This window comes from Lupinus angustifolius, chromosome LG02 (assembly GCF_001865875.1).
Source record: "Lupinus angustifolius cultivar Tanjil chromosome LG02, LupAngTanjil_v1.0, whole genome shotgun sequence".
In the NCBI taxonomy this organism is placed as follows: domain Eukaryota; kingdom Viridiplantae; phylum Streptophyta; class Magnoliopsida; order Fabales; family Fabaceae; genus Lupinus; species Lupinus angustifolius.
In genome coordinates, this window is record NC_032010.1 from 743,242 (window position 1) to 767,570 (window position 24,329).

At 30.9% G+C, this 24,329-nt stretch overlaps 2 protein-coding genes across 2 annotated transcripts; both read left to right on the forward strand.

Annotated features, from left to right (window-relative positions):
• LOC109325615 (uncharacterized protein DDB_G0271670-like) lies at positions 2,777-10,235 on the forward strand. The gene is made up of 5 exons (XM_019558077.1): positions 2,777-2,850; positions 2,888-3,667; positions 3,946-3,996; positions 4,125-4,197; positions 9,981-10,235. The coding sequence occupies exons 1-5, from the start codon at positions 2,777-2,779 to the stop codon at positions 10,146-10,148; spliced, it is 1,146 nt and encodes a 381-aa protein (XP_019413622.1). The 3' UTR covers positions 10,149-10,235.
• LOC109330114 (RNA polymerase II C-terminal domain phosphatase-like 3) lies at positions 14,547-20,827 on the forward strand. Its single transcript, XM_019564149.1, has 12 exons — positions 14,547-15,426; positions 15,539-15,647; positions 15,738-15,793; positions 16,089-16,149; positions 16,238-17,707; positions 17,949-18,572; positions 18,643-18,789; positions 18,877-19,145; positions 19,244-19,355; positions 19,437-19,694; positions 20,131-20,177; positions 20,307-20,827. Exons 1-12 carry the CDS (start codon positions 14,852-14,854, stop codon positions 20,368-20,370), a joined length of 3,792 nt encoding a protein of 1,263 aa, XP_019419694.1. The 5' UTR covers positions 14,547-14,851; the 3' UTR covers positions 20,371-20,827.

Here is a 24,329-nt window from a genome sequence, read left to right on the forward strand (position 1 = left end):
ATGAACATGCAAAAATGCTAAAAGATGAAGACAAACGAAATTTTAAGAGACCATTTTACTATGTTTTAGAAAACATATACCTTTAAAAAACTATCTAGTTAAAACTTCTTAGCTAAAAAACAACCAAAAGTTAGTTTAATAATTAATTGATTATTATATTGGCTACCAAATATTATCAAGAATCAATGATTTAATTAGAGTAACCGATCACAAGGTTATTAGGGTTGAAAAAGAGCTTTTAGCGATATAACAAAAAGGGTGTGTAACCCTTTGCAGTCATTTTCTTATGGGAACATGGCCTAAAACTGTTTGTTTTTATCCACCACCTCTCTATAAATTAGTAAATTACACACTAATTCATACGCATCAGTTTTGTTTGTTTTTTAATTAAAAAAAGTAGGTGAAAATTAACTTAGTATTATAAAACATGAAATAATTACAAGAAGAAAAAAAAATTAGTAGAGTAGTTGGAGAGTAGAGAGAAAAACTTGTGTAGAAACATACCCAACACGTTTTATTTAGATAGAAACATATTTATAACTTATGAGTTTGTTTACGCTAAGCTTGTAGCTTATAAGAGGGAAATATGGTTGAACCATGATGGGGACCATAACTGTGTTGGATTAAGATATATACTGGATTTGGACTAAGGTGAAGATAAGGACTCAAATGTTGAGTTAGGCTATGAGATAAATGTTAACAATGTCTTCCTAGATGTTAGAGATGATGATCTCATTTGATATGAGAAGTGAAATATCTTAACGACATGTCTGTAATGTCACGGTGAAGGATGTTAATTGCGAGTGAATCCAAGAAAGCACACAGACTCTGACTCACTTTAATGTAGGGTATAACACATACATTAACTTTGATGCAAGGTATAACATGGACATTGGTAGAGATGTAATGTTTGGGAAGGAGTTTATTCTTGGCTCCAAGTTCGTGAGACGAACTCTACAACTATTGTTGATTCCATGAACTCTCATGATGATATTGGTAGACTTTCAAAGGGGGGTAAGTATTGGAGGATGTTGTGGTTCAGAGTGGTGTGGTCTATATGAGTTATGAAAAATGATTTAATCTTTTATCAAAATGAGGTGAGCTACGCGCACATTCTAGATTTAATTCAAGCAATGTCTTAGACCTGGTTCCTTTCAAAAATCGGTTCAACTACTTTGATGTTTTCGAATTGGTGTATTGATCCAAAGTATTGTATTTCTATGTACTGAAAGAAGATCTCTAATTAATATTTGTTTGTATTGGGTTAGCGCCCCTTATGCTGATTTTAATACATTTTGCTTATAAAAAAATGGTGGTAAAGGCTAAGGCTTTTCAAGGAAGTTTAATAATTCAGGTAGTTGATTATTGAAGAGGGTGTTTATCGGTAAACTTTGATATAAATGTTCCATAATCTTAAAAGACATCCTAGCAATGTAAAGCTATGCAACATGTTCTGTTAGATGGCGATACGAGAACATGCACTACAAGTTTGCATAGTTGAGTTCTCGGAATACTGAGAAATGCTTGTGCTAAAGGGGAGCATGTTCTTATGTCGGGAGTTATTAAAAATAATTAGACATTAAGTAAGGTGAAACATGATATTCAATACGGTGAAGATTATTGCATAGATTTTCTAATAAGCGATATAATTGTCTATTTCAATTAAGATGAAGATCATTGAGGATACTTGAAATATATTATTATATGAAGTCCCACATTGCATAATATTGAAATGAAGGTAAGAGACCAATGTTATATATTGGACTCAAGTCCCTTGTTGTAATATGCACCACACACAATGTAAGCACCAATTAGAAACATTACATAGACATTTGAGTTCATGAATGTACTAGAGCTTCTAATCATTATTCTTTTATAATATATTAGTTACCTCTCAGCAGTCCTAAAGACATATACATAATTGACTGAATTTCGTTAACAAATTTTGTTATTTTCTTTTATTTATTCTATATATTTTTTATCTAATTGTTTGTGACTAATGAATCCACACAAGTCTTTTGCTGCACCAACCATACACTTTATTTTAACTTAGCTTATCTAAATTGTAATCAGTTAATCCTTGAATATGTTTTGAAGTAGCTCTTATAATTCTGTCATTGCTAAAATTTTCTTTTACCCATAAAAAATTCTTCATGTTTGATTATCAACTAATTTGACTAGGTAAATTTTGTTTTCTAAAATGATTTTTCTAACAGTTAAATATTGTGTTTCTTGTTGGTATCTAACCTTTTTTTAAAATTATTACACATATTTGCAGTCACATAAAATTTTGACAACTTATTAAGCAATACAAGTTACCCTGTAAAATACAAAAATATTAAACATCACAATCAATTCCTACAACAATATTTAATTCAACTGACAGAAAAAACCATCATTTCTCTTTTTCTCTTTTTCTCTTTCTCTCTTTCTCATAGCTTCTGCAAATAGTTTCATTGCACAACCTTCCAAACAAAGAGAATACTAGAAAGTGAGATTTCCAAAGAATTATAGTGTTCTCTTTGCTTCAACCATTTATAATTTAAACTACTATACCAACAAACCAAAACCCTTATCTACATAGTTGATGACTATCATGTTATAAGACTCCTTCATCATGAATCATGATGATGATAATGATAAACCAAGATTCAATTTCTATGCCACACCCTTTTATTCCTAAATAATATAAACAACCCCAGATTCCAAACCTTTCTTCATCTTATTATTATGTTTCTTTTTCCATCATTCATGGCTTGTGGAGTTGAGATCAAACATGTGTGCATCAATGGATTTTGGTGTTGTCAAATATGACCATGGTTCCTTCTCGAAACAGCAAACAAAAGACAAGTACTACTTGTGTATTCTACGGTTGTGACACTTAAAGTGCTATGAACCAAGTTGGTGTTGAAGGTTATTATTATTATAATTGTTTAGGATCTGATTTTATGGTTAGGCCCATGGCTGAAGAGGATGAATCAAGGGCACAAACTAGTACTACTCTTTATGAACCTGATCCTGAATCTGGTTATACCCCAAAGGATGAAGAAAAAGCAAACAATAACAATAGTAGTAATTGGCTTCAACTAAGTGTAGGTAGTTGTTATCAGAGCCATTCGGCTGCAATGACAACTACCAAGCACCACCAAATATCCAAAGGTGATCATCATCAAATGGCTCCAATTATCGGTTCAGGTCTAATAGAGTTAGACCTGTTACCCGATAATAGGAGCCATAATTATAATTGGTCTTCCTCACCAACTATGTTTTCAGGGAGAAGTTGTCAAGGAGGGTCTAGTTTTGGTAGTGCTTCTTTACTTTTGGAACAAACTTCAATGTCCATGGGCATGCCAAGTGGTCCATTTAGTGCTCAAGCCTTTGGTAACATTCAACAACAAAATCATTCAATGCCAATTATGCCATCTTCCTCTTTTGTTACTACTTCATCTTCTTCTTATTCATTACAATCTAGTTCTTCTTTTAGGCCTTTAGGATCTTACTTTGCAACACCCTTTCCTCATTTCCCTTCTTCATCATCCTCTTCTGGGTTTCATCAACTTGATCTTGTGGCTGGACCAACCTCAGATGTCACTACTGTTAGAGTTGTTGATCCTCCAAGAAGACCTCATTCTGGAATATGGTTTATGCTACAAGCTTCTCAAAATCAGTAAGCTAATTCAATTCATTCTTTTTTTTTGTTGGTACATTTTAAATATATCAATTATTGCTTCTATATTTCACCAACATTTTGTCCCTTTTCTTCTTCAGTTAACTCATTCATATATATATATATATCACTACGCCATATATGAAGTTTAACAGCGCATGCCTTAATATGTGTTGTTGTTTAGCTTCCACCTTTTTTATTAACAGTGTTATCGTGGAATTCGTTGTTGAATAGGCGTTGTTGTATATCACTAATTAGCTTTTTAGTTTGCAATGTAGAGGTAAAGAACCACTCTTGCCCCAAATACCTAAGACCTACCTGAGAATCAAGTAAGTAAAGTAATTTTTTTCTTTCTTTTTCTTCTCTCCTTTCATGAATAGGTTAAGAATTTTGTTGTCAGTGTGTAATGATGATTTGATAGTATGCAAAACTCATCATTTCTTTTTTTTACTTTCAGAGATGGAAAGATGACAGTTCGGTTGATATTGAAGTATCTAGTTAGCAAACTCAGATTGGAGAACGAATCAGAGGTACTTCAAATTTCAACCATAATATCTCTTTAGCTTTTTAAATTAATCACTTATATTCATAATCCTAATTTACTCTTGTTCCTTTCTAATCCCATTTGTTTTCCCCTCATTAAAGAAAAAATTAAAATATCAGCTTATATAGGACAACCCCAAATGGAAAAGGGAACTATGTTATAGCTTATAACTAAGTACCCACCAAAACATGAAAGATACAGAAGAAATAATAAAACAGGTTTATCTAGTGATGGATACATAGCTTTTTTTTAAAAAAATTAAGTTGGTAAGAAGTATATTTCATGATAGTTGTCTTCATTTTTTGTTTTTATTTGCATTTCACACTCAGATTCTATGCATGATAACATGATTTGATTATAGTAGTCAAGTTATTTGTCTATTCAAAACTATACCCAACTTCCACATATAAGATCCCAAGAAATTGAACTTGTGTTTGGTTAGTAGTATATATGTTGAAGTATGGTGGTTGGATTGTTAAAATTGGGACATTATTAGTTTTTTTTATCGGCAAAAAGAAAGATTTTATTAAGAGAAAAAGTAATTACAAGAGAGAAAAAGAAAAACTAAAAGTCTTTACAACATACACAAAAAACGGGGTTTGTTATCCGGTCCGAAAAAAAGATCTGATCTTTGTCTCTTTTCCCATTAATCCAAAGTCAAGAAGTAATCATAGCAGCCTCAAAAACATTTATCGAGAAAGGGATGCACTGAATTAAAAATAAAATCATTCCTAGACCTCCAGATAGCATAAATATTGGGATATTATTAGTTAGGTGTACCTTAACAGTTCAAAACATGAAATTTAATTTTTTTTATCAGCTTAACTAAGATATATTGAGAAACCACTTAAAGATATATATTATAATAAGTATATAACTATATATTCATACAACAGATACCCTCAATGTTTATGATTAGTCCTTCTAGCCAAAAATAATTAATTTGAAAAGAGGAAGATCCTTTGTGATATTGGGTTCACAGTTTCAAATTATAATATTCTATAGACGTGTATGATTTTTTTTATCAGCGATGAAAACTTTATTAATCATATACTCTACGCCCATTATTAATCATGTGCACGAGGCCATGAATTAAGTGATATTATTAGAATGTGGATATTATTGCGTCTCGAAGAACTTTACTATACTTCATAGACACTTCATCATCGAACACCACTAATTCTTGCTTCCTATAATAACGAAATAAAGGTTTGAATCATTAGAAAAAAACTACGCAACATATATATAGAACCCTACTGCATAATTATCAATGACAAACACTTGAAACGTTAGGTAAAGGCACCCTAATGTGAATTTGGAAGGTAGATAATGCAGAAGGTTATGATTAGTTTTTGTATCCTATGATATTCTCCATGCATGCATGCATTTGAGATTACTAAGACCTGATCTACTAGGAATAAATAATGGTATTGATACTTCAATTTTTGCTCGGAAATATAGCATTTTGTCTCTTGCACGGATAAAGATCTGTTATCTCAAATTGTGTCTTAAACCATTTCACTAATATTTCATTCTCTTCACTACTTGTTTTGTATGGGTTTGGGTGAGATTATGAGGATGATATAATGGCCTTAAATATTTCATGTTATTATAGTCCCAACAAAGTGGAAAAATCATAAGAACCTATTATCAAATGTATAAAATAAACAGCACGGATTTCATTGGAACCCAATTGTTTAATTGAATTTGTAGTCTAGTACGCAAAATTTTGTATACGTTCATGGCTTGCATTACCAATAGTGTCTTATATATATACATATATATATATATATATACATACATATATATATATATATATATATATATATACATATATATATATCACGTTAGGTTGGAGGATACGCACAATCGACATTCAATTCTGCTAGTCAAAGTTTCATGCAAATATTTAATTCTGGGTCAACCACCCTTGTTGTGTTTGATTTAGATACCCATGTTGTTGATTAAATTAGTATATGCTTACTTTAATTACAACTAATGCTTTCATTAGGATAGAATCCTAGTTATAAGATAAACAATTGCATATATGTAATATAATTAGGAATGATAAGGTAGTGTGATGGTTAGGGTAAAAAATTAAGAAATGGAGTGAATGATGTTGTAAGTTTTAGTCTTATTCACAACAAAATATTAATATGTTAGTATTTGTCAATAAAAAATATATGCAATATAATTGTGGTGATGTTTATGAAAAAAATTCATGGTAAAGTATAATATTACAAAAAATAAAATATAGATATCTACTTATTTTTTAATAAGATACCCAGAGTAAAGATAAAATGTTTAAGGAACAGTGTGCAGAAGGTTATGGGGTTCGAGTCTCACTAACAAAAAAAAAGAATTATAAGGTGATTTGGTGAAGGATGTGAGTAAAGAATATTGAATGTTTAAGATTTACTGACAACAAAAATACTAACATACTAACAATTACCAATAAAAAATGATATACACATTGTTACAAGTGTGTGGTAATTAATTATAAATTTTGATTTATCTATAATACTTTATAGAAAAATATTATTGTTGTCTCACAATTGTGTTATACATGTTGTTCCATATTTGATGCATTCAATGTTCTCATCTTTCAAATTCTTTTTGCCTTGGTGCTGTTTGTTATGTAATGTCAACCTACCACTCCTTTTTCCTATGGTTATTGCTTTTCAAATTTATGAAGAGTGCATTGACTTTATGTTCAACTTTGCTATACCTTTATCTTGGCCTAATTAGTTAATACTCATTATATTCATACAAAAATGTTGCAATACTCATTTAATTCAAACATCATATCCTAGGGCTTCAAAAATCACACGTTATCCTGCATGTCAATTTCACCACTCAATACTTCTCTTCATGCCTTCTCTCTATCTCTCCATGTATATATTTGAGTGGAAACTTCAAATAATAGTTTTTATATACACATTAATTATTTGTTTTTTTAGAATTTCATGTCTAAATGACCAAGTCACTTTCGCTTATAACAACACCTCATATATTTACAAAATTAAATACAATAAAACTTTATCATTGATATGCATGCAATCTAAAAAACAAATAAATAGTAGGGATAGATATGAAGAACTACGACACTCAATTATTTATTAATTGACATGGTTTTTTCAATTTCAGACTGTGATATAATAAGTATTAAATAATGAATAAAGAGTTAGTCTTTATTTATTTATTTCTATGACATGACATGTAGTAAAACTAGTTAGGTAGTTGATGATGAAAAATCAAAAGGGCAATTATTTCATGTAGTAATAACGTGATGAAGACGTGCATGATGAGCATGAAAATTCTATAATAAAAACAAGTGATTTGGTCCCTTTGAAGTAGGAAACAAAGAAGAGAATATATGCTGTATTTATATTATATTAAATATAAATATTATTATGTTGATTTTCTTAATTTGCCTTACCCGATTCTACGTCGTGCTTCAAGGATCCACCATATTATTATATATTGTAGATTATGTTTGTGTTTAGGGTCTTCCTTTAAGTTTTTGTTTATTTGTTTATTAATTATAACTTCTTTCTAGTATATTTATGATGGGTAATACTTGTTAGTTATAGGTATAAATATTATTAGTATTCTCAATTGTCGAAACACATTTTTAATAATTAAACTAGCAATTATTCTTAAATAAAAATATAGTTATAATTAACTAATGCATAAAATAATTGTTAGAAATGATATAATTTTTGACAAAAAAATCTTTTTCACACTAGATAAAGTGCTAGAAATGATTTTCTTAAAATCAAAGACCTTAATTAATCTCTGTAATTTTCTCTTATCTCGAATATAAACCATGTTGAATGTTTAAAACTATATTAAAATCTGTTGTAAGTTTTTGTGGTGTGGAGTAAGTGAGTAACTATTGTTCTTCATACTTTATTCTGTTTCATATATTTGTTTTGCAGATAAAAAATCATTAATTAATACAAAAAATATTAAAAGACAATTAGAGTTAGAGTATTAATAAAGTGAACCCCTTCCTAAAACATGTAATGAAAGTATATTTCTATTAATTTATACAATAAATATTTTTGGGAGATCCCCGTGCATGATTGGAGTATTCTTCTATGAATTAAATAAAAGAAGCATGTAATTGCGATGATATCAAAAGATCAAACAACAATGTAAACAAGAACCATTATATATAAGACAATATTGAGACATATTATAAGACTTAGAATATTCAAAAGTCCATTAAATGATTCAGCAATAATACACACCATTAACCATTTGATATTCCATCGTGGTGTCATAAATAATAATATTGTAAAATCTATGCAACTAACATCCTAAAAATTTATACATAATCATTATATTATTTACCCTTTATTTATATTACTTTTCTTAAAGAGTTAATAATGATTGAAAAAACGATAAATAATATAGTAACAATATAAAAAATTCTTACATTATCTTTATATATTTTTCTCTCCTTAAATAATAGGTACTACTCCATAATAGTATTGGAGCATAATATTAAAATAGGAAAAATCTAAGTTTTATGAATCATGATTATGGCTTAGGAGCAAAGTGTGAATGGGTCCCTCATAATGATTAAAGTGGGGACAGTTTTTACGATCGTGGGTTGATTTCCCACTAACCCAAATATGCGTGCATGCTTTAAGATTTAGGAATCTTTGCCTTACCTGAAATAATTGCTTTTTCACTAAAATTAAAATGATTAGTATAACATGTATGTATTAATAGTATAAAAATTTATATATAGTCGATAAATTATTTATTTGTATTATTTTTAAAAAGATAATAATAATTGAAAATAAATAATATAATAATTGCTATATAGGAAAATGGAAATGTTGATCTATCTTATGCATAAAGTACAAGTTACAAAGATTCTATTCATTGGTAATTAGGCCAATACGTAACCCACTGACAAAGCATGACTTCATAGTGATTTCATATACATTTGCCATAAACATTTACAAAGTATCATTAGATTCGTACTTTTTTCTCACAATTTTATCTGAGTGGTTATAAATATAGCTGAAATTTGTTAGAAGAATTAATGTATTACGAAAATTAAGTGTACAATTCTTTTTGTTGAGATTAAATTGCATTTATTATAACTAGGTGTGTACCGGCACGAACACTTCGTGTCTGTTGATCAATATTATATGGTATTACATATTCAATTGTTATATATTTCATTTTTTTATAATTATAATGTATTTATAGTGTTTTGTGTACTTTATATTATATTTTTTGTATCTATGATAATATTGTTAAGATATATGATTAATTAAGGTGTTAGTGATAGTTATATAGGGTTATAAATTTTTCGTAAAAATTAAATAATGTTAAGAGCAAATCAGGAAGTGAAAATTACACTATACTGGAAATTACACCATGTTTTATCTTTATATATAGTATAGATATATAGTATAGATTATAAAAATGTTGGAAAATAGATTGTAAGTTTGTATTATGAATTTAATAGTGCCTAATTATGATGTGGATGTATTTTAATCAGTTCATCTATATTGCTAATTTTTATAGCCTGTTAAATTGTAGTTATAATTATAAGAAAATATAGTCGATATATCTAAAAATTGTGAAACTAAATAATCATAGCGATAATTATAAGTGCCTAGTACAATTTAAAACACTAGTTTTTTTTTTGTTTAATCATATATTCCTCATGTGGTGCATATATTAGTATGGTTGAAAATGATAATAATGAATAAGTTTACAATGAATGAATTACTATTGCAGATAGAGATAACATGCAGAGGGCAACAACTTGTACCTTTCTTGACATTGCAGCATGTGAGGGATAACATTTGGACTCAAAGGAATGACACCAAAACTTTGCTTTCAGATTCTTCATCATCAACTTCAGATCATGTCATGGTACTCCATTATTGTAGAACCATTTCTTAAAACAATTGAAGACCTTCCAAGTAACTTCAAATTTGGCTTCTACATCATGTTGTATCCTTATTAAATTATCTAAACCCTTGCATTTTTTTTATAAAAAATTAAAAATAGTTTTCCAATATTTTCTTGTGATGGGTTTTGATTATAATTTTTATTTTATTTTATTTCTTTAATTGACATGAAGATCAAGGAGTCACATGATCTAAGTGTTTATTTCATTAGGGTTTTGGAATTGTCATTAGCTTGTACTATCAAGCTCTAAAAACTTAATCTAATTTGACCCACTAATTCATTTTTCCCTTTTTAGTTTCTTAGTATATTCTCATTTTTTTTTTGCTATATGGTTAAGAATACATATTACTCACACATTCATATGGTTAAAAACATACATGTTACTTTCACATTTCTTTGTTTTGACTCATACATTTTAATGGTTAAAAAAACGTGTGTTCCCTCAATGTGTACCTAAGCTTAATGAGTGATACATGAAGTATATACATGCACCAATTAAAATTATGTCAACGAATTACATGAAGTGTACAACGATTTTTATTTAACAAAGCTTCTTTTAAAGTGTGTTTGAATGTAAATTAAAAAGTAAGGGCATATTTATTGTTAGTATGTTGGCATTTTAATATACTTTAGCTAATTAAGAATAAAAAAATGAACTAAGCCACCTTGATTATACTTTAAGTTTGATCAAGGTCTCAATTTCAAATGTGAATAATGCAATCAAGCCCAAACACAAAAATAATGATCTCATGCTCCATCACAATGTAATCCAATAGGGCATATATTATTGTTAATATAGAAGAGTAGGGTAGGGTTTGGTGAAGTATATATAGTTTATCACTATCATTTTTATTTTGAAATGGATGAAGTTTATCTTCTTATAGGCTCCTTTGTTTGATAGAAAAAAGTAAAAAAATAAAATTGGGAGAAAGAGAGTAAAAAGAGAGAAATTAGTGAGAAATTGATTTGATTTTTTGTGTTGTTTCTTTATAGATAATATTAAAATAAGCATTTATTATTTCCATCTTTCATATCCACTTCCATTTTTTTCATCTAAGCTTATTGAGTTATATTGCACTTTTTTTTCTATCCTCATATTGTCTCTTAAACCAAACAAAGAGGGTCTTGACATTTTATAAGCCTTTTGCGGGGAAAGATAAGGGCCCATATATATCAAACAAAATAAACAAGATTTGTATGTCAAAATTTAAATAAATAATGAGAGTGGAAAGTGAGTATCTTATACATAAAAAGTTAATTATGTAAAATAATTTCCACTAATATTTCAACAAAAAAGAAGTCTAATGAAAAAAAGTGATAGCCTATGACATATTTTCTTCTTTTTTTACTTATTTATTATTACTATTCATTAGGGATTCGAGTCAAATATATTTTATTTTTTTGTCACACTTTTAATAGGTCTTGAATGATATCATGTTTTCTCTGTACATGTGGTCGTTGATTCTAAATTACATCAACTATGATAATATAAAACAATAATAACTACAATCAACAAAATATTAAATAAATTCATAAGTAAAGTGTAATAATTAACATATGAATAGTGAATAGGAAGGAAAAATATTTTTTTGTATAAAAGAATAAAAAATGTATAACTGAAATTTACTTGTGTAGATAAAAAGAATTGGACCCCTCACTAGTTATGGGCTTTGTGCAGCGCATTAGTCGTACATGCATACGACTTAGCCTTTCAAATGAGAGAAACATATTTTTTTCCTCTTCAACTTCTCTCCTTTCCTTCTCTCTCCTCTATTTCTACAAAAACTACGATCTTTGTTATAAAGGTATTATCTAAAAAAATTTGGTAATTTTTTTATAACATGCTTTATATTTTTTATGCAATATTATTTTTCCTTATTTGTCATTTTCTAATTAACAAGGAACAAATTTTTTTTTGCTGAGTTTCTATTAGAAGGGAAATTTTTAATGTTATAATAATTTACAAAAGATCAAGAAAAGTAACAATCATCTTTATCTATGTAATTTAATTAAAGACACATTGTAATAAGGAAAAGAGTAAGTTAAAGTACTATGAAGTTGAGTTTGATGCAAAATTTGGAAGTGTGTCATTTACTTAAATGATTCACACATCAAACATGTACATAATAGCAATTATAAAAAATAATGTGTCTACACTCACTATTGATAAAAGAAATTGATAGTTAAACACTTAAGTTTATTTTTTACATATTTTATCATTAATAATAAAATATATTCTCAACTTATATCGTATGATATTATTCCTCTAAAATTAAAATTAATATATAATATTAAAATTAGTAAAATAAAAAAATGAGTGTTGAGAGGAAATATTGTAGCTTTCAAGTCAGTAATAATAATGTATTATATTATCATTATTAATTGTATCTAGTACTTTGGTAGACATTGTATCTATCAACTCACATATTCTTTCTTCAAAAATGTATATTATAAGTTATTACTTTCTTAAATAAAAATTATCTACACTAAAGTGTAATAAATAAAATTTATCATGAGTCATAAATTTTAATTTTATACACATAATAAGATGGGGTTATAAACACTAGCGTGTTGATAGACATTGTCGTGTTTGTCAACCCACTTTCATATCGTTTGTAATATGTATTCTATATGCTATAAATGTCATATATAATAAATTGTGGTAGATATTGTAATTTTCAATTGAATATATTTGATTGGGGTAATTGTTCAATCCTATTTTTTAAAAACTAAATATTCAAATAATTGAATCACTTGCAATTATCTTTATAGGTGGAGTGTATAATTAGCAGATTGAAGTAGCTAGAAGATTATATTATAGTTGGTTAGCATGACGCTCTTTAATGATAAACGCCTACATTTATGAACACTTTTTTGTAATGCAAATAGCTTAAAGACATGTATAAAGGGAATATGAAGATGAAATATATGTTTTAACTTCGAAACTACATTATTATGAAATTGAGGGTTTTTCGACATCACATTATGTAACTAATGATTTGTGTCCTAAATAATTAATAATAAAATGAAATATGCTCTATCTCCTCCATTGGGATGTAATCCTCTACCGTTGTAATAAATTGAATCTTGAGGACAAAAGGTATAGGTATCACATCTAGTTGTGACTAAGTTGTTATCAAGATGAACTTATAATGAAGTGAATGCAAATATATGATTATAACATCTAATATGTTGCCTAAAATGTCTTCCTTCGTATGAGAATTCAACAATTAAGTCAAGTAGTTGGTGATGTGCATTTATTTGTTGTAACAAACTTTAGCATGTAAGCAACAAATAGTTTGTGTCTGGTGATGAAAATCTACAATTGTGCCATGTACATGAGGTTGAGTGAGTAACTAGGATGCAATCATTCTTTGTTATCTTGAAAGTTTGTAGCATTGTTATGTCTTAATTAGAAGGTGTATGAAAGTTAAATAAATTATATAAGAAATAAGATTATTTAAAAACATACCGTATAATATACATATGGTATTAATATAATTTCAATTATTGTATTTATATTTATATATGGCTGAGATTTAAAAAAATATAGTGCATTATATATATATATATATATATATATATACATATATACTTATTTCACTCGTTCATTTGGTCTATTAGACTTTAAAAAAATCAATAATTAAGATTGAGGGTCACTTAACGTTAATACATAAAATTCCATTATCAAAACCCTAAAATATATTATTATTTTGTTCATTTAAAAAATGATTCTATCTAATACATTATAATATCTTACATAATGAGATAGGGGACATCTAATTTTAGGATTTAATAGGTATGCATTAATAGTGTAGATGTTTTTTATACTATTAATAAATATTTTACTATTTATATGTTAACTACTATTGATATATCGATAGTATAAAAGATTTTACACTAACAATATATAAATTTTAAAGTTCTAATTTTATAGTATCAAACTTTACCTAATCAAGATTTATTCTATCACAATACTTGATCTATTATATGCATCCTTAAATCAAACTTAAAAAAGTAAAATATATTTGGCATTCTAAAATCTTAATTGGAAGTACATGAAGGAGACTAAAACAATCTTACATCTACATGGAACATATTCGTCTCACAATTTTATAATTCTATATGTCAATGATTATTATTATTTGAAAAAATATATTGAAATTAAAATTTTAATAACTAATCATTTTTATGATCAGTTACAAGCAGTTAGTGATATATTATTTCGGACATCAGATATCTACGGGATCTCCACTGTCATTTTCGGTAGTAAAGGCATGTTGTCACTGTAGGGATCATTGACGTGTACGGTCTAGATTCACTTAGATTCTCCTTCCATATAAAAACACTGTCTCCTCTTTATTCCCCACTGTGATTCCGTATTTTTATCATCACAGTTATTATTATATTAAAATAAAAAACTTTTTAATTTCATTATCTTATTTTTTTCTTCAATCCGTTTGCGACGGAATTCGATTTCTCCACAAATCATCGCTTCGGATATTTCAAGAACGATTCTCAATCTCGCAATCACATATCTCCGATTCGATTTAACATTGTCAACTCGTTTTAAATTCGACGAGATCTGTAAAAAAAAATCGAAAACTGAAACCCTAATTTAATCTTGCCGTGAAATCATTGTTGTAATTTTGGATTTTTTCGGTTTCGTATCAGTGTGGTGTTTTGATTCATATATGGTTATTCGATTCGATTGTGATAGAAAGTGGAAAATTACGGAAAAAGAAGAGATTGAAGCGATGACGAACGAAGTTGAGGATGTAGAGGAGGGTGAGATTTCGGATACTGCTTCTGTTGAAGAGATTAGTGAAGAGGATTTCAAGAAGCAGCAAGATGTTATTAAGGTGAATGATAATAAGCCTAAAGAGGATTCCACTGCTAGGGTTTGGGCTGTTAATGATCTTTACACTAAGTATCCAACTATTTGTAGTGGTTATGCTTCGGGTTTGTACAATCTTGCTTGGGCACAAGCAGTGCAGAATAAGCCTCTCAATGATATATTTGTGATGGATGTTGTTAATGATGCCAATGTTGATAACTCGAATCAGTTGTGTTCGGGTACTGTTAAGGAGGATGTGGTTATGAATGGTCAAGTGGTGATTGATCTCGATAAAGATGATGGGGAGTTGGAGGAGGGTGAGATTGATGGTGATGCTGACCCAGAAGGAGGGAATGTTCAGTGTGTTTTGAATTCGGAGGGAAAAAGTGTTAGGGAAGTTTTGGAGGGTTTTACTAATGCTAGTGTGGAGGAGTAAGTAGCACTTTTTGATTGGTTTTGTTTGTTCTTTTTTTATGAATTGCTGGCAGTGGAGTTTATGACACTGAGTTGTTTGCTTGTCTTTGTCGTTGACTTGTTTTTATAGATTGTTTGCCGAGAGTTGTGGCAGGCTGCAGAGTGCTTTGCACGCTGTTTCTGACAAGGATGATGTTCTTGTTGGCTTGTCATTCAATGCAATTGAAGTTATCTATTCTGTAAGATACTTGCTTATTGCAACTTATGTTGATATAATTGTTGTCTGTGCTGCGAATTGTGTGTCACAATTGCTTGCTTACTTGTTGTAGGTATTCAGCTCCATGGAGAGTTCCCAGAAAGAACAGAACAAGGATACCATAATAAGGTTTTTAATTATGTTTTTCCCTTTTATTGTGTGGTTGTAGAGGGTGAACCTTGGCCCAACATTAAGGTTGCTTTCTTTATGACATGGGGGTCATGGGTTTAAATCCAGGAAACAACCTCTCTTCACTTGCGCGGGTAAGGTTATGTACATTTACCATCTTTATACCCCATCAGGTGGGAGATTCGTGCACCAGAGCACCCTTGTTTTCTTTTACTGTGTGGTTGTGAATTCATTAAAGATGCAATACCATTGATCTCTAACTTGTGTTTCCTCTTGGCTGCAACTTTCTTGTCAGGTTACTTTATTTGGCGAAGGATCAACAAGGTCATTTACTCACTCCCGAGCAATTGAAAGAGGTGATGTTTTGTGTTCCCTTCACACAATTCTCAATTTATGAAATAAAGAATGGGATGGAATCTGAAACATGGTTTCTTATTCACACAGATTCTGGTCATGATTGCTTCTTTAGATTCTACTGGTGCTTTAGCCAATAGTGAGGCTATTAACAAGGAAAAGGAATCACAAAGCAATGAGATAAAGACTCTGGAAATTCAAGATAGAAGTGCTGGTGAATTGATTTCTTCTAGTAAGCCATTGGATAGCATCTCAATTGGGGTGTCGGAAGCTTTGAAATTTGGACAAAGTAATTTTAAAAGTAGAGGGGTTCTGGTCCCTCTGTTCGACCTTCATAAGGCTCATGACATTGACAGTTTACCATCACCCACACGAGAAACACCATCGTGTTTCCCTTTGAATAATGCATTTTCTGTTGGAGAGGAAGTTGATAGACCTGTGTTGCCCACACATGAACTAGCAAGTTTCCCTGTGAATAAATCATTTTCTGCTGGAGAGGGAATGATTAGGTCTGAGTTGCCTGCTAGTAAGACGGAGGCTGTGAATATGGAAGTGGATAGTGAAGGTTCTAAATTGCATTCCTATGTAACGGATGCTGTGAAAGCTGTTTCCTCATATCAGCAGAAGTTTGGTCGAAGTACCTTTTTCATGAGTGAAGAACTTCCAAGTCCAACCCCTTCAGGAGACTGTGAGGATGCGGCTGTTGATACAAATGAGGAGGTTTCTAGTGCTTCTGTGGCTGGTTCTGCAATTAGCATCAAACCACCCTCACAGTCTTTGAATCAGCTGCATGCTTCTTCTGCTTCCACGGATAGGTCTGGTATGCATGGATTGATTAGTTCTAGAATTGATGCAGCAGATTCTAGGTCTTACTCTAGAAAACCTTCAGTGAAGTCAAGAGATCCTAGACTTCGCGTCATTAATTCTGATGCAAGTGCTTTGGATCTTAACCACCAACGTTCCCTAATAAATAATATGCCTAACATGGAAAATGATGGAACAATAATCTCAAGAAAGCAAAAGGTTCCTGAAGAGCCTTCTTTGGATGTTGCTGTATCAAAACGACTGAAAACTTCATTGGAAAATCTGGAGCATAAAACTAGAGATCCAAGAACTGGGACTGGAAATCGTGGTTGGTTGGAAGAGATTTCTGCTCTTGGATCTCAATCAATAGTCAGGAACAATGTGGAAGCCGAACCCAAAAGGACTATGGGTACAGTAAATAGTTCCTGTGCTGGTTCCGGTAATTTCAACCTGACAAGTAATGGAAATCAGCAGGCGCCAGTTGCAAGTATTAACACCACAACTTCCATACCTGCTGTGTGGAAAGATTTAACTGTAAGTCCAGCAATGTTGGTAAACATACTTATGGAACGGAAGAGATTAGCGACAGAAACCAAAAACAAATCTGATGATTATTCTATGAATACGCTAAATCTAGCAAGCGCAAATTCAGCAATGGGAATAGGTCCAACTATGAGTATTGGTACTTCAGTGACCACTGGGCTCCAGCAAAATTCTGTTGGAATGCTTCCAATTTCATCACCAGCAACCACCACGGTATATTGCTTTTGATGATATTATTTTTCGGAAGTATACACTGTTGAACTTAAATTTTGCTATATTCTAGTGGTCGTGCATTGTTATTATCTTCCAATTATCGGTTTCTTTCTTTTGATTTTGAGAATTAACATATGTGAATCAACTTAGATGAAAAAATTGGTCACAAAATTTGAATGTCTAATAATTGAGTTTTATGGAATCCCTTCCATCTTATTTTTAACCTTTGGTTGACACTCAGGTTCGAAGCCCACATGATGATTCAGGAAAGATTCGCATGAAACCTCGTGATCCACGACGTGTTCTCCATGGACGTACTATTCCAAAGAGTGGGATCTTGGCGAGTGAGCAATCAAATGCAATTGTTCTCCCGACATCAAACAACCTGGATACTGGTGACAATGTCAGTGCCTCAAAGCTTGAGGTTAGGGCTGACACAAAATTGGCGCCTTCTCAATCAATTGCACCACCTGATATTGCTGGACCGTTCACCAAGAATCTGAAAAATATTGCTGATACTATATCTGTTACCCAACAATCATCAAACAATTCTCCTGCTACTCAGGCATTTTCTTCTGCACCTGTACTTACATCAGATAGAGTGGAACAGAAACCTGTAGTATCTAGCTCGCAGAACCTGCAGGCTAGCGTAGGATCAGCTCCTGAAACATGTGCTTCTGTTTCCTCTACACCTCAGAGCTCATGGGGAGATGTTGAGCATCTTTTTGATGGTTATGACGAGAAGCAAAAGGCTGCTATACAGAGAGAAAGGGCTAGGAGGATAGAAGAACAGAATAAAATGTTTGCTGCTAGAAAGTTATGCCTTGTATTGGACCTAGATCACACACTTCTAAATTCTGCTAAGGTAATTTGCAATGAGTGAGTAATCCCGCAGATGTGTGTTTCTATAATTGCATATTAATATTTTCCCTCAGTTTGTAGAAGTAGATCCTGTACATGATGAGATACTGAGGAAGAAAGAAGAACAGGATCGTGAGAAGCCTCATAGGCATCTTTTTCGTTTTCCTCACTTGGGAATGTGGACTAAACTAAGACCGGGAATCTGGAACTTCTTGGAGAAGGTAATGCCAATTCTTTAACACGTTTTAGGCATAGCAGTGTACTGGGTTTTGATTTACATAATTTACTCTTTCCGAAATGCATTTTAGGCTAGAAAGCTCTTTGAGCTACATCTTTACACCATGGGAAACAAGCTGTATGCAACAGAAATGGCGAAGGTACTTGATCCAAAGGGAACTTTGTTTAATGGTAGAGTTATTTCTAGAGGCGATGATACTGATTCAGTTGATGGTGAGGAGAGAGCCCCCAAAAGCAAGGATCTGGAAGGTGTTTTGGGTATGGAATCAGCTGTCGTAATTATAGATGATTCTGTGAGAGTCTGGCCTCATAACAAACTAAATCTGATAGTGGTGGAAAGGTCAGTATAATGGGTTTCAAACTTCAGATGCAATTCTTTACCGCTTTTATATATTTAGTGAATGCTTCGTTGCTGTATTAAGCTTTAAGATATTGCAGGTATACTTACTTCCCCTGTAGTAGACGTCAATTTGGACTTCCTGGTCCTTCTCTTCTTGAGATTGATCATGATGAGAGACCTGAAGCTGGAACTCTGGCATCTTCTTTAGGGGTGAGATTATAGTCAAAATTTTCTTTTATTTCGCATGGTTTGTTATTTTACAGTTGGTAATTCCTTCTCTTCCCCGAGTAGGTGATTGAGAGAATACACCAAAACTTTTTTGCTTCTCAATCCTTAGAAGAAGTTGATGTCCGAAGTATCCTAGCATCAGAGCAGAGAAAAATATTGGCTGGTTGTCGTATAGTATTTAGCAGAGTATTTCCTGTTGGCGAAGCCAACCCTAATCTACACCCATTGTGGCAAACAGCTGAACAATTTGGTGCTGTTTGTACAAATCACATTGATGATCAGGTTACACATGTAGTTGCAAATTCCCCTGGGACTGATAAGGTATAGTTTTTTCTTGAACTCTCTGCAGTAACAGTGTGAATGGATAAAAAGGGTGACCTAGTGTCTTACCGAGTTCTTGAATTGAAGCAGTTGAATGCATATAAAAAATACACATTTGGTGTGATTTCTCCATTTTAATTTGGTTTTTGTTTCTTCGGTGTACTGTTTTAAGTTGATTTAAGTATACTGAATACCAGGGTGATCCCCGTGATCCTTCTGTGCTCCCACCCTAAAAACCCTTTCTAATTTGTTTTTTGTGTGGTAACTTTTGCTATTATAATCCAACGCACATATTTACTGAAATCACCTAATACAACACCATTTTTTTACTTGTCAATTTGAATGTTTAATTTCATATAACCTTCAACATTCGCTCATTTTTCGACAATAATATAGAAGATATCGGCTTTCATTTTCTTTCTTTTGTCATGTTCAGGTAAATTGGGCTCTTTCCATTGGAAGATTTGTTGTTCATCCTGCCTGGTAAGTACTTGTTCATTTTTATTCATGCTTGTATCTCCCCTGGTCATTTTTATCTGATTCTTTTTCGATGAATTCTTTAATCTGAATTTAACTTGTGCTGGATCTCTCCCCCTCCCTTATAAAAAACAGGGTGGAAGCATCAGCATTGCTTTATAGGAGGGCCAATGAACAAGATTTTGCAATTAAACCATAAAAATGACCAACAACCTAATTCCCTCCGGAAAACTAAAATATGCGAAATCTAAATCAATAATCACATTGATTTTGGGGTATGAAATTATTAGCTAAGAATTGGTCAGGGGGTAGGCAAGTTTAACTCATGATGCCTGCCCTGAGGTGGCGATACGCGAGTATGCACAATTTTTACTAAGATGACTGCAAATTTGCTGAGGAGTTAATGGAGGATTGTGGGAATGCCCTGTGATTCTTGGGGTCTTTGCTTCTAGTGTTGGTGCTGAAGGGGGCCAAGAAACAAAGATCGACACTGTTTGAGGGAATAAGTGAGTGGGGATGGTGGGTTTTGAGAATAGCTCCTAGTAAATTTTGTCTGAGATGATGTTCCAAGAGTGAAAATATGGGTCCAAAATTTTTAAGGGTAACATTTTTTGTTGCTAACAAAGCAATGTTTAAAAGCCTCAGCATTAAAAGAGGTAAAATATGAAGAAATTATGACTGAAACTAATTTAGGAAAACAAATAAGGATTTCATTTATTAGAACTGAAATCCAAGGAGATGGAATTGGATTCATGCTCCAGCAAAATGAATTTCTGATAATCAATTTTGTATCAGTTGTAACTGTATAATTCGTTTTAAGGGGATTAAATTAATCACCACACCCCTCGGAACAAATAAAATTTAACAGGGAGGGGGAAGAAATGATAGAAAATGATTAATTTATAGCAATCTACTTAGAAAGTTTTGATAAAATTTATAAAAACGGTAATCTAATACATGATATCATTGTTTCTGATAATGGCAATGTTAGAAACATAGTAAAAAATGAAAGGAAGATCATCATGCTACTACGTATTATATACCTGACAATATCAAAAGTAAGATTCCTCTGCAGTAACTAAACTGGACCACATAGCATGTCAAATATTGGCAAAATGATACAATGACTCTGGTGCTATGCTATAAAAAAATTAAACATGGCATTTCGGAAACCATTCATTCATTTATTGCAATGAAGTCTTTTGAAGTATTAACCTTATTTCAATGGTTAAAAGCAATGTTGAGAAACCTGGATATCAAACATGAAGAGGTTTTATATTAGGTTTAATCAGTTTAAACGGTTATACTGTTCGGTTTGACCGGGTGATTTTATACATAATTAATAAGTTTTATCAATAAATATATAATTATTTGTAAATGTAAAGTTTTATATAATTAATAATTATATATAATTTTAATGAAGTAAATCTTTATCTTTTTTTGACTAGAGTAAAACAAATTTTTTGATTGGCATTCCATTTTTTTAATTTTTTAATTGAATCGTCCGATTTCCTTCCCAAGTTAATGTGGTTAAACCGGGTTTAACATGTTGACTATAATTTCTCCGTTTCAAAGTGATTCAATCCTAATTCGGTTAAGACTGCAAACCAAAATCGTTTTTAAATCTGGTCAAAAGTTAGACGGACCGGATCCTGAGGTCCTGTCCGTTACTCAAACATTGGTTAAAAGTGAAAACCTGTCACCTATCACGTGGGTGGAATAAAGGGAATGTTTTGTAGTTTATACTTTATACTGATTTTTAACCTTTTTCATGCTCTTCTAAATATATATTAAGTTAGATTTTACCTGCTCAAAGGCTCGGTCAGTCATGAGCCCAACGAGTGATCTTGTACATATTTTGTCCCATTATTTGATTCCTCAAAAATTTCATGGTCCCGTAAAAATGGATTTTTTTTTATATTTTTCTAAAAATATTAAATATGAATCAATTTAGTCATTTTTAGTATATTTTATAGAGTAAAATATACTGACAGTCCTGAGTTTTAGTAAAATTAAACAAAATACCATTTTATTTCTTACAACTATAAAAACTCTCTAATTTTTATACATACATTACACTAACTACTCATATATAAGAAATAAGTGATTTTGTAAACAAAAAAACTGATACATGTAATTAAGTTAATCAAAATATGATATATTGTGGAAATAAGTACAAATAATACGAGTCTATACATTTTCATTATTTTTTTCCGTTATAATATAAGATTGATTTAAATAATATTTCCTTAGAATTATTGATGCATTTTGTAATGAATCAAAAATAATGAAAATGTCTTATATATTATTTGGAGTTGTATACCCAATATATTATGTTTTGTTTAATTTAATTACATTCATCATCATTTTTCTTTAAATGTCACACTTATTTCTCAACAGTAGTCAGTATAATATATGTATAAAGATAAGATAGTTTATGTAGGTGTAAAAAATGGAAGGGTGATTTACGTAATTTTACTAGAACTTAGTGAATATCAATGTAATTTACTCCTTATAACACTTGATAAAGACTAATTTGACCATAGACTATTATCATTACTCATTGGCCCTAAGGGTTGAAGTTAGCAAAAATCCATTCTTAATAAAAGGTCATGTTGTCTTCCATTCTTCATAATATTGGTTGGAATGGGGTAGTTGGATAGTTGTCCCGGACAATGATGTAAAAATTGTATCGTACCGGTCGGTTCGATCGGAAAACTGATAAATTGGACCCCTAACTGATACGATACAAATGTTGAATTGACCAAGTATTAAAATCGGTCAAAAATGGTCAAAACCGGTAAACTGGCCGGTACTTGACTAAACCAGTCGGTTTATACACATATATTTTTTTTTAAAAAACTTAAAAAAATCCATTATAATGTGACATATCTTCCCAACCCTTCTTCAACACTTCAAAACACATGCTTCCGATGCATACTTAGATTACACATTCTGGTTCCTTACATTCTGTGTAATCTCAGTGACATTTGTGTAATCGTGGAGTACAGTCTGAAGATAGGATTTCGTGCAAAAATATAATCTCGATATTAGACAACTTTGATTCCTTGGTGTTAAATGTTAAAACTCTAAATTTATTTGTTTTGTAGAGTGAGTTTTGAACTTGTGTCATTTATTTATATTTTGTAGTTGTTAGGTGATACTTTTTTATTGATATATGTTTTGTAATTTAGACTTTGAATTTGTTAAAGTTGTTTGTTTATGTGATTTTGAGTAGATTATGAATATGAATTATAAATTTGAGTATCTACCTATTTGAATTTTTTGTTATAGGTTTATATATATATATATATATATATATAAAAGCAGGTATGTCCGATTTAACCGGCATGTAGTTTAATTACTGAACCATCGGTTAAACCACTGTAACACTACCCTGACTAGTTTGATAACCGATACGGTTTTAACAATACTGGTTTTGTATCAGATGTGGTTGTTCTCAAGAACTAGCTTACACAATGAACACTTTTACATAACCATACAAGTCTACTCTATGTTTTAAACACTCTCCAGACTCAATTAAAGAGCTACAAAGCAACCTTGAATTAACCATGCTTGCATGAGTAGGCACAAATAAATTATGTGATCCCTTAAATATCCACTTCCTATAGGCTACCAATATCTTCCATGAGTTGGAAAAAAGAAGAAGCTTTTAATGAATAATTACTTAAAAACAATAAACACTATTATCATATATAGTCAAATTTATTTATGTCAAATCATGAATAAAAAATATAGAGCGAAAATATACTTAAAATATATTCACATAGAATACAAAGAATGAACTTATCACATGTGCCATATCACAAACATTCTTCTGCAAAAAAAGAGTAGTTTTATACTTTTATTTGCATGACATAAGTAGTAAGAGTAAGGTGAGGCTAGAAGCAAAAGATAAAGTCTTAGCTTTTCTACCACTAATAGTAGTTTAATTTGCATCATTCAACATTATATTCACCTAAGAATGGTTTAACAATTAAGATGCTTTCATTCCTCTCAATTTATTCACCTAAGTAAGACTTGAGCTAAACCATTGCCTTTTGCCATCTTTCTTAATCATGTATGCATTTAATCGTGAGGAAAGTGGATAGAGATTACATGCCCCAACAACGATGTCTCGTTTCCTATATCAAGCCA